This window comes from Apteryx rowi, unplaced genomic scaffold, assembly GCF_003343035.1.
Source record: "Apteryx rowi isolate R43461 unplaced genomic scaffold, aptRow1 scaffold_447, whole genome shotgun sequence".
In the NCBI taxonomy this organism is placed as follows: domain Eukaryota; kingdom Metazoa; phylum Chordata; class Aves; order Apterygiformes; family Apterygidae; genus Apteryx; species Apteryx rowi.
In genome coordinates this window covers 577,151-592,208 of record NW_020450702.1, presented here as the reverse complement: position 1 = coordinate 592,208, position 15,058 = coordinate 577,151, and the positions used below count along the sequence as shown (strand labels likewise).

Below are 15,058 nucleotides of genomic sequence, written 5' to 3'. Positions count from 1 at the left end.
TTTTCCTCTAGCATTTTACGATGGGATAATGAGACAGATGTCTCTCAACTGGAAGGACATTTTGACATTGTTATGTGTGCTGACTGGTAAGTACATAAAAATCATAAAACTCGTGTTAGAAAAATAGCTTTGCTGGAGTAATTGTACTGTGCTGCTTGCTGATGGCTAAGCAAAGTCAACAAATGAAGCACAAAGCCACCTTAACCTCAACAAATTAATATTCATCTCCATGTGACAGTTATAAGGTAGTCTTCTATCACACAGTAACTTCTACCACATTATTTCCCAAAGATTGATTTTGAGAAGCATTTCCATTTTCTGGAATTGCCTCTGTTTCATGCTTGACGTATCAGTAAATGGACGACTTAGGCAAATTGCAAATAATTATGGCTCAGTGAAGAACAGTCTGGAGAAAAGGGAGTTTATCAACACAAACAGCTCAATTAGCTTACTTCTTAGGAAAGATCTGACTATTGATATAAGGGGATATATTTTTTGCTTCCCAGAAAATCTTTCCAAGGAAAAAAAGATTTTTGAAATCTTTTTTCATCACATTCTATTTCTTAAATCAATTTGACAGCAGTATTGGTAGAGCTGGGCTTTATATTATTTATACAGGCACATGTTAATAATAAGAGAATTCGTAGTAAAAAAAAATCAGAGTACTGCACTTAATTTATGAAAAGGTAGATACGTGTTACAACACAGTATATTATCTAATAATGTATGTAAATAGATTTTGTTACTGAAACAAACCATTTCTGGTATTGGATTTATAGAATTGTGCTACCTTTTACTGCATGCTAATGTTTTCAATGGCAAATTATTAATTATATGAATTATTATAAATGGAGAAAGTGTAAAAACAGCTGTGAGGATTTCAGTTGAGGGAGTAGATATTTTTAAACGAATCTGTGTTCCCTTAAGGAATATTTGCTCTTGACCCTTTAGAGGTCCAAAACAGAAAAACATGTTTATATTTTGTTGCATGTGACTATTGTAAGAGACCAAATTCTGAAAACAGAAACTTTCTAGGATAGCTCATTCAGCAGATTTCTGTACCTTACTAAGAAATAGTTAAAGGAAGAAGGCAAAGGGAAGTGCAAAGCTGTCTATTGTCTTTTTAAACAATGTTCTTTTTAAGTGGCTTCTGATAAAATATTGCTCTAAAGACTTTAGGGGTTTTTTTTGGTTTGATGTTTTGCTATTTAAGCAAACTGTTCTTATTTCAAAAAAGTTACTGTTTTTATATAGCACTGGAGAAAGTATATTTATTCTTCTTATTTTCCTTTTCCTAATACCTATTTGTTGACAGAATGCAACAGTGCTTCATTTCTCTTAGCATTTAATTTCAGAAAAGTTCTTTGTTCCCAAAAAGGACAGAGATGGGTTTCTAACTAATCACTGATAATGTGCCTCAGAGATGCATCATCTGATTAAAATAAGGAGCTAAACAACACCATATGATTTCAGCAAGTAATTTAGTAAATGCCTTCCTCACCAAATATTAGAATGGATACTCCAGGTTTCATTGCACAGATGAAGTTAATGCTGGACAGGATTAGATCAGATTAAGTATGAAAGTCAGATCAGAGTGCTGGCGGACATGAGCAGGAGGGCAGCAGTCTTCTCGGAGGCTTAGACAAGGCTCACATATGGATGTTCTCCAGATTATGTGGATGAAGCAAGGTTTTGCCAAGAGATTTAGAGTTAAATTTGTTCTTCACACAAATATCAAAACAACCTGGCTGTGCCATCTCTTGTATTCTTGATACTCACACCATGTCATCCTATTTGTGCTTGGAGTATAGCAGAGTGGAGCAAGGCTTAAGTTGTTTTCCTCAATAATATTCTTTCCTAATACTCCTCCCAGTCTGTTTGGAAATAATGTTGTTTCTTTAGTAAACAAAGACTCACACATGACAGGTAAAATACATAATGCATTTGTAATCCCTGCATTTTGTACCTTTATTTTGAAGCACTTAAGATGCAGGTAAGTGTATAAATATTAATAGAATTTAAAAAATAAATAGATACGTGAAGGTTAGTTTAGAATACACATTTTTATTCACAAATTATTCCTATTTTTTTTATTCCAGCTGCCAATATATATAGTTCAATAAGCATGAAATCCCTGTATTGTTTCTTTTAAAAATCATTGTTTTAATAATGGATACTAGATTATCTGATACATGACAGGGCTGAAAAAAAATGTTACTCGTATTTACCAAACTCAAATCTTCCTTTTATTTTCATGTCTAAAAATTTAAGAATTTTTATCTTCCAAGATATAGAATTGGCTTGAAAACTGTTGGCAGGATTTTTGCATTCTGAATTTTTTGGGGCTGCCATTGAAGAGGAAAAGAAATCTTTTTTTCTTACAGTTCCTCAGGTGAAACCTGAAGTATGCGGTGATAAACAACAGATAGAATAGATTGCATTTAGTTTAACACCATCATGTAGTTCATTGTCAGTCAATAAAATCTGGGATTAGAACGGAGAACTATAAAGCAAAAAATCTGAGTTCAAATATTAGGTACATGGATAAATTCTTATTGAAGTATTTCCAGCAAGGGTGATATTGTCTGATTCTCTGAATAGCTAACCAGTGGTACTGCTTGATCCCATTTACATGAAAACAAGCTCTATTCATAAACATATTCCAAATCCACATGGAGGTTCAAGAAAAAACGTACATGATTACAACAAGCGGCGATATGTTTATATTCATATATTTACATTCAGACTTTCATAAATGTTGTGTGCAGGGGTGGAAAATAAGTTATTTCCCAGAACAGACAGTCTATTAGTTAACAGCTAAATTTAGTAGCTCAACTAGACTATAAAATAAATAAGAGGCAAACTGTGAAAGCTAGTCATTATTTAACCATTCAGGATTTTGACAATAAAAATAGTTTCATGGTTCAGCAGTTCCTAAATAACTCGTAAAATGTCAACTATAAGATAAAAAATAAAGAAAAAAATATCTTGGTGAGGCCACACCTGGAAGAAGGATACACTGGAAAAAAAGTACTGGAATAGTGGAATTTTTAAGGTATATCCAACCACCTCTTCTTATTGAGTGGCAATTTCAAGGCCAGGTCAATCTAGTATCTGCCAGAATTTTAGACTTTCATTTGACCTGCACTTGTAGGTATAAAGTCATGCAGGTGCTGGGAGTATGAGTAAGAGGGAGTATGAACAGAGGAGGAGAAATAACAAGTGGCCCTGCAGACAGACCACAAATAGGTCATTTCCAAGGCTCCTGAGAGTCCCAGATATCTAATTATTTAAGATGAAAGATATATTCTTTTATTTATTAAGAAAAAAGTTGCTGAGATTTTTAATCCAAAGAGAAATTCAAGGCCGTTAGGGTTGACCAAGAAAAAAAGTCATTGCCCTTCAGATTCTCATGAACAGGATTTTCACACAGAATTTTAATGTAGAGACAGAATATGGTCTAGATCCTCATATCACATAGGAAATGCATGATATCCTACTCTGTTTCATTAGCCTGATCATATTCTTAAAGTTTGGCATGTGTGTAAGTATTTGCATAGCAGAGGTCTGGAGGCCTATCTCACATTACGTTCATTGCTGAAATTCTTTCTTAAGTTACTAGGAGTTGTGGATACAACAGAAATGTAGAAACAAATTGAAATTTTTCTGTAAATAACTTAAAATATATCAATCTCCCCCCCCCACCAGGATTTGATTTAATACAAAGAAATCTTTCTGCAGGAATGCAGGAAATTTCTGTCCTTCCTCAGCTGAAGTTTATTTTTCATTTTAAGCCTTTCTTGCACACACTCTACTCTCAATTGCATTGGAATCTGATGACATGGAAGTAAGAGTTTTTTCAGTTTGTGACAGCCTTATAGCTGAAGGTGAACAAAAAGATAAAAGACTGTATACACTAGGCACTATACATGAATGTAATCGTGTCTGAAGTAGATCATAAGCTAGGCTTTTTTACCCCTTGTAAATTATGGAAAAATAAAAATAACTTCACATCATAGCATATAAAATATAAGTTTATGTCCATTGTTTCAAGGCACAGGAAATTAGGATAAAACATACCAGCATTAACTGAACAGAGAATTTACCTGTTTTTTAAATTTTTTTCCTAGAGGTTTACCATTACTTCCATACAGGTTTTTCTGTAAACTTTCTTTTTTGTTTTAAATGGTAATTTAAAATGAAGGAGAGGAGGAAAAAAAAAAAAAAGGAAGGAGCTGACAAGATTACCTGCCTGTTCATCTGTTCATCCAGATTTCACAGGTGAACAGCACTGACTAAGCAAGGCCAAGAGTCCTAAATCATGACTCTTGCCTCTTTGCCTCTGTAGGTTCTTGCCTCTTTACTGCTGTGCTCTGAGACTTCCTTGCTAACCAGAGAAACCCTTGCTGTTCCTGTCCTCAGCCACTACTTTCACAGAGTCCTTACTACACATACACATGAGACATTTTTTTATAGAAAAAATATTAAGACCACCAAAGTAATGGTAAGCTAAGCCAAATTTGAACTGAAAAATGAGAACTAAGTGAGAATGGTTTAAAACAATATATTATTTAATGTCACTGAGTTCTGGTGAGCTTTAAAGGATTCTCTTAGGGATACATCTTTGGTATGCTGTTTTGGTATTTAGTTGTACTAATTCTACTGTTAATAGAAATTGTGTGACTAAATCTCTATGCATGGGCCAAATCCTACGCCAACCCTGTCTGTGGCAGAGATTGTCTAACAGCTTCTTCAGGATTTGCCTCCTTCAAGGCATCCTCCAACTCAAAGGGAAGATGGAAATGTTTCTTGGAGTCACTGCATGATATTAACATTGCTTCCAGCCCTCTGTGCTCCCTCCGGTCAGAGGACGTAGCTCATGGGGCAACAGATTGGCAGTCAGGGCTCTAGAGACCACTTTCAGTTGAAGCAGGCACTGTTCCCAGGGACAGACCTTAGAGGAGGGGAGGGAGGACATGGGAGCAGAGACAGGACAGGTACCCCAGGCCACCAGGCTGAGAGTCTACCACCCATACCACCAAAATATCCAGTGGGAGTCAGACAATTAAGGTATTTTCAAAGTTGCCCTGGGCTGCCAAGCAGGTTATCTAACCATCTGAAGTTCTCAGACACCTGAATTTCTAGTGAACAAGAGCTGTAGTTCTGTCATCGCAAAGGAGCAACATTGGTGGCAGTAGTTGTGCCCTTATTTCACTGTAAAAAGAATGGTGTGCAGATCCATGAAAAATGGGCTTTAGTGCTGGCACACTCACCCAAAATTGTGTTTCCACTATACTGCTTTCAAAAATAAAGATATAAGCGCATTTTCATTTGAAAAGTACTTCTGCCTATGCAGGTTCTCAGCAGATCTTAAATGTGCACTTGCATGTGATGTCTCCCGTTGAAGAAAAATAATTATTTTTAGAAATTCTTTTTGGGAGAGGGCTCACACAGTGTATTCCACCTCTTTTTCTGCTGCATGTGGATAAGTTCCTGGTGAATTAGTGTCTTATGGTATCTATCTGTATACGGATCTACCTGAGGTGAATGTGGTTAAAACTCTCAGGAGACAGTAGAGATATCATCTGCTCTTTCAATTAATTTTAKTTAAACAAGCATTGTTCAATTTTTCCAGTAAGATTAATTGAGGCTGAGGGGCAGCCATCATGCTTATTGCTAAATTTTAAACTTTCTTTTGGGCAGGTTATCAGTTAGAGAAATTATTAACCAGTACTTCAGCATCTTAAGAAGAAATTCAAAAGGGTCGTACTTCTACACAAAATGGTCTTTAAGAAGTTTATGAATTCCAAGTCTACCATACTTTTTCAACAGTGCCTTTTTTTACTGAATAAATTTGGTCACTGACAATTTTTCAGACAGACTGCTTTTTTTTTTCCTGAGCAGCAAAAATTTGCAGATCTTACACATTGGCCTTATGATACGTAATACTATTGTATTCTCCCTGTTATCCATGAAATATCCATACCTAAATATCCATGCATATTCTGTTCTTGATGACTGGCATGTGATTGGCAGACCACTTCTCTTTTCTTCACTGTTTTCATATATTCTTTATATTCTTTTGGATATTTCAAACCTGGAAAAAAAACTCATCCAGTTCCCCTCAGAAAGATATGTTTGAGGAGAAAGGTATTGGAGAAGGTATACAAATGAATCATAAAGAATGGACAAAATGCCTTATAGTGTGGAACTTTAGTATGGCACATATTGGGAAGTAGTTTTATTACAGAGAAGGCATGAAAAATAGTGAAGAAAAATCATGTTACTTGTGGCCTGCTCGATAGACTCTTTCTTATCTGAATCACCAATATAAATGCAGCCCATGGTAGTAAGGACTGAAAGGCATCAGTTGCTATCTGATGTTTGTTCACTAACCATTGTAAATGCACTCTCATCCACAGTAACTACATGTCCACAAATATCTAGTCAAGAGTGATTGGCACCCTGGTTGCCACTATTAGTATATACATTAAGGTACTGAGGGGTGTGAAGAATGAATTATCCCCTCGAATCATGAGGTAATCACACCAAAATAGGGCTGAGCATGTTGGCAGCATCGCATGGGAAAACTGACTCTGCTGCTATCCTTGCAGGACCCATGCTGGAGATGAAGGATTTCACTCTTGAGATAGGACAGCTCTGTACTATCGGGGTCATTGTGTTTGAACAGTGTTTGAGGAAGAGAGGCAGTAGGGGGTGGTATATCTTTATATAGATAGATTGAGGTATATAAGTAGTACAAATATGCATAATGGATAAAAACAAATTAATATACTGACTCTAAAAGGAAAAAAAAATCCCTTAATAGTAAGGCATGAAATACAGTAGAAAATACTTTAATAAATTCCACACCCTGCCCATACAAAAAGCATGTAAAACATTAAATTYGTATTATAGTATATTGATCCTGATTTCTTATATGGTAGCATTTTGGTAGCTAACACATGTGATTTGTGAATTTCAGCCAGATAAAGGACTGGTTCATGCTGATACTTTGGCTTTGATTTAAATAATATTTATTTCAATCTTCAGCTGTTTTTGTTTAATTTTTTTATTAAATGGTACATGAATTGGAAAGAAATGTAAACCACAGTTTCTCTTTTACAACATTGTGTAAATATACGTAATTAGCCTTGTACTTATCTGCATTAGTATCATTAGAATTGAAAACCCATTTTAATCTGGATTCTGTTCTCTTCTCAATGTCAGCCTGTTTCTGGACCGGTACAGAGCTAGCCTTGTTGATGCAATGAAGAGATTACTCCAACCCAGTGTAAGTATGTTTCTATTTTCTCCTGAACACTGGCTTCAGAATAATTAGTCTGCGCACAATGATTGAGAGAGTAATGGAATGGCAGGATTAATGTCATGTAATACTTTAATACTTATTATGTCCAACTTCAATTGAGTCTTCTAATCTATCAGATTCTTTCCTAATCATAAACTAGGAAACTTCTTATACTTGGCCTTCTGATAAGGAACACAGTGGGTAGTAAAATAAATGAAACAGCTTCAAAGATAGTGTGAGATTATTTTTATCAAAGCGTTTCTCAAGTATTTTCCTTTGATAATAATGTCTTCATATTAAAGTAAAAGTACGATATTGAAAGTTTGTATGTTGGCTTCTGTCATTTGTAATCCCTTTAATAGTAACCTTTGTCATTGCGTATTTATTTCTTATAAAATAATATATTTTCTTTTCATTTCTGTTTATATAAAATGAATAAAGCCCTTGCAGCCTAAAACTTTTTTTCCCCATGAACTAAGCACTGTATTTGCATATTTTATATTTTAGGACATAGTGAAATTAGTCTTTCCATAAGCTGCTGTACATATTCTACATTCATTTGACCATGTATGTCACTGAGGATATTACACAATATTTTAGAGATGGTCAATCTATTCATCTTTTAAATGAAATTTGAGAGAGACACAGTCAAAAAGAAGCCATTCTATTAATATACCTATACCGAACAAATAATCTTAAATCTTGAAAATTGTAAAAAAATAAAATAAAAAAATAGAGAAAGAAAAAAAGAGAGAAAATGCATGAAGTACTTGGTATGTGTAGGAATTTGAAACAGGAATTTTACCTTTCATGCTTACCGTAAAAATTTTCCAGTAAGGGAATCCTTTCCATTTCAACACAAAAGTATTCCATCTTAGCAATGCATTCTCTAAACCCTATTTGAGAATTATATTGTATTTCTTCTACAAGAGATTTTCTCGGTAAGACAAATTCTCTGTAAGACTCAAACCTGCAAAGACTTAAGAAACTGAGTCATTTTAGTCATGTAAAGTAATCCCATTCTTTGCTAAGAGTGATCAGGTTTCTATTCTTAATTCTGTCATGGACTTCCCTGAGTGATCTAGGGCAAGTTACTTAAGATTGAATGATTTTAATGAGCTATGGGACAAGGCTGCCAGGAAGACAGGAGAAATGTAGCCACCTTGAGGAAAAGGTACCCAGATATTTCTGTAAATGGCAGCAAGGGGAAATTAAGTAGCTCCTGCCCAGAGTGATGTATTACGACTTTCGTGTTGTACCTTCAGTTTTTAGGGTAAAATACTTTTGGGGACCAAAAGTGATCTGGAACACCATACTCTATCCCCAAAATAAAAAGGGTTATTTTCAGTCCAGATCAATGTCCTCATCTGGTTCTTGGGGTAGCCCCATGGGCCACTGTACTGGCTCGATGAAAAGCTATTGTGGGAGAAGAATAGGAGTGGCAGGAAGTGAAGTGTAGAAGAGGTCCCCTGGTAACTGTGATCTGACTAGAGCCTTTAGCTGGAATGAAGCTGTTAATTGCTTTGTCTCCTGTTTGTAGCTGATCATAGTCTGGTGGTCTATATTGCCAAAAGCATACATATATACATACATACATATACATACGTATGTATATGCACACACACACATGTTCTTCACCTGGACTGATTAACCCAACTGGAGAATTTGAATGAAAAATAATGAAGTTACGCAGCTTGAATTCTAAGTAGTGTTCACAGCTCAAGTTCCTGCCTATAGAGAATTTAGGAATTGTTAACCTGCTTAAAACCAAAACAGGCCTGACTTTGTTGCTTTTTAACTCCAATCAGCTAATTCGAATTCAGAAAATACCTTTGTTTTTCCAAGCAGATGAGCTACAATGTCTGAATCCTTTATGTGGACAAAGTGAAGGGAGATGGCTTTTTGTTTCCTGTATTCCCAGCCTGGTTCCCTTCTGTGTGTTATGATTATAACATAGCCTGTACTTACTTCCTTTGCATTTTAGACCATGGGTCCATGTTCCTTTTTCTCATCAGCAAAGCTAGCTTAAGAAATTTGTGCTCCAAATCACTTCTTCCCATCTCCTGTTGCTGAGTTTTGGACAGTGGTATTTTTTTACCCAGGTTTTTTCCCTGATGTAGTGTATGGCATAGCCTCACAAACTACTGAAATTCATAAATGAGAGGACAGCAAATTATGGTGTGGGGTGGAAATGCAAGCTGGGAGTAGGGACATCTTAAATCAGCTTCCTTGTCCAAAAAGGACGTGCTGCAGAGATATGCCTTCAAGCATATGCTGTCATAATTTGAAAGGCCCAAGTAAAAGCATATGCTCATTTGAGATGCCAAGAGAAGATGCAATCAGAAGTACAAAACAGATAATGTTTATACTGTTCTTGTTATTTTGTACAAATCTAAGGATAACATCAAAGGAAACTTTGGTAAATGTCAATATTTTTTGGCCTTTAAAGGAAAAATAATTAAATTAACAGTGAACTCATTTGCCAGCTGCAATAATTAAGATGATGACCAAGATAAGGCATAAACTACTTCGGTTAAGTTCACTGTTCTATATGAGTTATTTTGTCTCAAATGTAGAAGTTACAATTTTGCTACTGGTAATATTTGGCCAAATTGATAGAGGAACAATCTGGAATTAAAGACATATCCAGATACAAGACACATTGTTCAAGTGCATCTGGGTGCACTTGCATTATGCAGCTAGGATAAAACAGTTTACAATGCATGCTAAGCTATATACCATTACATTATTCCTTCTATAACTTTTAGCAAATGTCTTCAGGGAAAATAATAGACAACAAAACTGAAATGAAAATTAGAGTAAACAGRAAATAATGGGTATCCTCACAAAGCTGTCTTGAAAGAGGAATTCAGCACAGATAATCTATTCTTACTGTTCTTTAAACAGATACATTTATCTGTTGCATTTCCTATTTTCTTAAGTATGTTATTTTGGGTCAACACTGCTGTTAGAATTATGGGGCATCATGATGTCACAGAATGATGTGTTTTGGGTAACTTTTTGTTTTTCTGGAAACAATATTCTTAACCTCGGTCATTTCAGTCATCTGATTTGTAGTATGGCCCCATGACCATTTGTATTGGCACAGGAAGAGAGGACAGGAAGCTCATATGCAGACAGAAATGAGCAGCTGGCGCACCACTGAGAGCTGAAATTTCTTATCTGAATTTGTTACAACGGCAAATGTCACCTCTAAACTGATTCTGAGAATTAGGCCCTCAAATATTACATCACACAAATATACCTGGAGTGGCTATATTTTATTCCTCTTATAAGCAACCTACTTGATTTGCAGATATTATTTTAGGTTTTCCTGTCATTAAAATGTGCTTTTAATTTTGCTCTCAGAGTAAGCTGTTGTTTGTTTACACATTTTCTTAATAAAAATATTTGTTTATTGAGGCTTTGATTTTTCTGTGGTCTATCCATTCACAATCCCAGTGAAGTCAATCAGATGTTATTAAACCATGAAGATTAGTCCCAGCAAATAAGGCTGGATTTAATAATGATTGATGAGTAAAATCAGTCACAGTCATGTCCAAAATCTGAACATCTATCCTATTATCTTACTCTAGCATTTTAATGACACCTCAGACTATTGTGACTGAAAGAAAACGATAGAAAAAGAGACGTATTTTCTTCTGTGTTTTCTTCACTATTTTGCTGGAAATGTCTTCCTGACTGAGGAAGGGCCATACTTAACTTTAAACATTCATTCTAAATTGGAAGGCATTTTTGAATTGCAAGCTTTGAATTAAATAACTGCATTACCGGTGCATAGTCCATCAAGTGTAGATCCAGGCCACTGCTCTAATTTTGTTACTGTACACCAACTAAGAAATGGAAAACATTTTAAAATTAGAAAAGTGATTGCAGCCCTACAAAAGGTAGCAGAATTACGCAGATTAGGCAGTTCACCTGAAGCTGCTTTAAACCCAGGTTATAATAGACCAAAATTGACCACAGCATCTACAGTTTTGAGGAGATTATCGAATGATCAACTTAATCATGATTTATGGTTGTTTTTTATCAGTAAATGGCAAGATACTCAGGTGCTTTAGATGCACACTGAACAGAGGAATATTTTCTTACACCAGTGAAGGAGCAGGCCAAAAGTAATTGTTCAATGATTTCCATGAAAAGCTCTTGCCCTTTTTTCAAGTTATTTGAGCTTTTCAGTCTGTTTTTAAGAGATATTTAGTATTGCATTATGTTCTATTTTACTGCATTTCTCTTTCAAATTGAATGTGAGGACATTAGTCTAGACGCACTATGAAAATGAATAACTGCATAGAGTGCTGACCCCAAGCTGCAGTCTGGAAAGATGTCACTGGTGTATGAGTGTTGCATCAAAGCTGCTGGAATGGTGACCGATGGTGGGGTTGGGTCCCCTGATGGTCTCCACACAAGAGATTCAGCCTTTCCTGAAATCCGTGAGTGAATCCTGTAGTCAATAAGCCCTGCATGAGGGACATGGTTTCCATTACACTGACCTCTCTGTGAAAGTGCTCATCAAGATAAGGGACTCCAGCGGAGCCCCATCCTTCTTATACCAGGAAGAGTCTCTGCAGAACAAAGTTTGGGTGATGGCAGCAGGAGGAGGATCTTCAGCTGAAGACTTCCTTTGCCCTTCATTTCTGTCTCATGATATTAAAGCATGCCCAGGATGTGAGGGAATCTTGGCACATTTCATACTGATTGTGAATTTCCTGTGTTTAATGTTTTTCATCCTGAGCTGAGCCTATATTCAGACCTAACATTTACATAAGCAATTCCAGTGCCTTTGGTGGAGTTATACCCATTTGCACCTCATACTTAGCCATTGAGTTAAAGTTATAGGTACACAAACAGACAAAAGTGGATTGGTTTGGATGTTGCCCTTGGTCCCCTTTGTGCTTCAGTTTCACATGAGAACAATGAGAATAACAGGATTTCCCTGTCTCACAGAGACTATGAGAATAAATATACAGTGCTATGGTATTAATAATTGGAGTATTTTAAGTACACATTAGTACAATAGATACCTAGATAGACACTTTTTATTGCTGCCTCACTGAGTGTTGTCTTAGCGTATGTGTGCATGAGCTGTCAGCATCATAACCTTCCAGCGTTCTGCTTTCCTATTGAAATTCTCTCTTCTGATTACTTTTTTTCCTCTGATATAGGAGATTGCATTTACTGGAGCTGAATATTCTTCTGAGGTTTCTCACTCATTTTATTACTTCTTCAGATTCCTAAATATACTTTTTGTCTCTACAGCTGATTACAGCAGCTCACAAATTTGTCTTATCTCTCATTAATAGAGAAGTTAAATAAAAGAACTCACAGCAAACTTTGTGGCAGCTGCCGGAGAGCTCCCCTCTACATGATACATTGTTGGTTGACATTAACCTTTGTCTACAGCTCTTCAACCAGTTTTCATTCCATGTGACAGAATGCAATATTCAGCCAATTACAATTAATTTTGCAAATAAGATTTCAAGAGATGCTGTATCAAGTCTGTTAAGTTTTGGACTAATATTTTTGTGCAGGGTGTCTAAAATCTATCAGTTCAAGGTAAAGTCATTTTTGTTTTCTTAAATACAGAAGGATGAGCAAAAAATTAGTTAATGGACCATAATACACTGCCTGGGCATCACAAGTGGCCTGATCATCTTGAATGATCCAGAATTGCTATGCAAGAATATTAAATTGTTCTTTAAATGCAATTTGCCAATATAAGGTCAAATTCAGTTGCACTGCTCTGGTGGTCTAAAATATCCTTAAAATAATGATTGGGTCTCATTTGCCTTCCATTTTTCCTTGTTTTACACTGTTATAATTCCGCTGACATCAAATGGGATATACTCTTCTGTGTGTGAGAGTTAAAAAAAGAAAATCATTATTTATAATTTTTACATGTTATGAGCTAGCAAATGTATTTTGCATTGAATGTATATTTTGTATGCTTTTTCTGTGTTTTATTTTGGTAGTTCGTAACCACCATTATTATATGAAAAGGATCAAATGTATTGCAGTTGGCAGTTTTCTAAAGAAAATATTTATTGCTTTCTATTTTGCATTTGTTTAGTCATAGAAATCTTGCATACTCTGAACAATTATTTATATTACCCTATTTCAGTATTTTTCCAAGAGAACAATTGACTTTTCCAGTCTGAGTATATTAAAAGCTTAGTCAGGTGTATGTTATATCTGGTTCCTTTCCAGTTTTAAAAATGTGTAAATTCTCTTTTTAATGTTCCAGGGAAAAGCAATGGTATTTGCTCCACTCAGAGGGAATACTTTAAACCAGTTTTGCAATCTAGCTGAAAAAGCTGGTTTCTCTATCCAAAGACATGAAAATTATGATGAACACATTTCGAACTTCCACTCCAAGGTTAGTTTTCTGCTTGTGTTAGATAACACTTTAATCCGCATTGCATTTTGAAGAGATCATGGTCCTTTTGGCAGGTAACCTAAATGTTTGATTAAAGTACTCCTTAGGTGTGCTGTTTCTGAACAGCTATTTTTGTATCTGATTATTTTGTGTGGTAGAACCATTCTTTATCTCTGCACGTCTAGAAGAGTTTTGCAGAAGCATCTGCTGTTTACCTTTTTATTCATAGAAATCTAATTTATGAGAGTCCTTTTTTGTGTGTGGTTAGTCACCTATAAATATACAGCACACTAGCATTTACATTTAATAAAAAGCTTGCAACTTCTAACTAGGTTAAATACTGAAATGGATTGAAATAAATAGGAGGTGAATGTCTAATTGTATCATATCGTACCTTAAATCCTTATCTCTGGCTGCTTTATGGCTGGGTCAGTTGGCAGCTTCAAAATACTAAATCTCATACAGAATTTCACAGTTGTGGGGTTATATGTCAGATCGAGGCACTACAAGATTTAGGTCAAAAGCACTTATCTGAGCGTGATTTCTAAGCTTGCTTACATAAAGCTACTGTTATCAGTCTCCTTTTTATTATTTATAAGTACAGAGTAATACAGGATATGAAGAGGAATGTGCTTCACTGAAAACTTTTTAGGAATTTCTTGTTTTCCTATGTAAAGTGCTTATCAAAATCATATTTATTACTTGCAATTCTGAGATCTCTATTTCATACTATAAAGAAATCCACTGTAGTGGGTCCACATGACCTTAGACATAACCTCTTGCAATTTTCTAAGAATTGCTCTTGGAAAATATTGGCATGTTCAGATTTGAAGTGAAATGCATTTTTTTGTATTGAGCACCACCATAGGATATAAATCAGGTTGTGCTAAAAATATATATGCACCTGATGTTGTAGGGATCAAATGTTTATTTTATTGTGTAATTTTATATTTAATAAAGCCTTCCATCAAAACTATCTAGACAGATGTACATAAAATCACTTAATTTAATAGTTCAGGTAGGCCTGAATCTGCTCACACTAAAACCAAACAGATTTCAGTCATTGTTTTTCCACAACCTTTATTTTATATTGTATAAAGTGATATAAATATAAGGCCCAATGGTATGTTTTTTTAATCTGCCTCCACCTGAAAAGGGGCAAGATTTTGATTATGTTGTTTCATGGTAGTGTTCCTCTTTCATTATCCACTGCATCCAAATCAGCTCTGCAGCAGTGAAATACAGGAGAATACTTGTTATCTTGATCCAAGAGATGCATTTAAAATGATAGAGTAGTTTATTCTGCTTAGAAAACAAGCCTGTTTCTGTCTTCCTCTGGTTATGTGTCCAGT

The 15,058-nt window shown here is 35.4% G+C and overlaps 1 protein-coding gene across 1 annotated transcript in view; it reads left to right on the top strand.

Moving 5' to 3' along the window:
* The window catches only part of LOC112971537 (calmodulin-lysine N-methyltransferase-like), a 91,638-nt gene that overhangs the window by 69,718 nt on the left and 6,862 nt on the right, over positions 1–15,058 (top strand). The window contains exons 7-9 of the mRNA XM_026077074.1: positions 12–86; positions 7,231–7,294; positions 13,575–13,706. Of these exons, the coding sequence (XP_025932859.1) occupies positions 12–86; positions 7,231–7,294; positions 13,575–13,706 (271 nt within the window). The remainder of the gene's footprint in view (positions 1–11; positions 87–7,230; positions 7,295–13,574; positions 13,707–15,058) is intronic.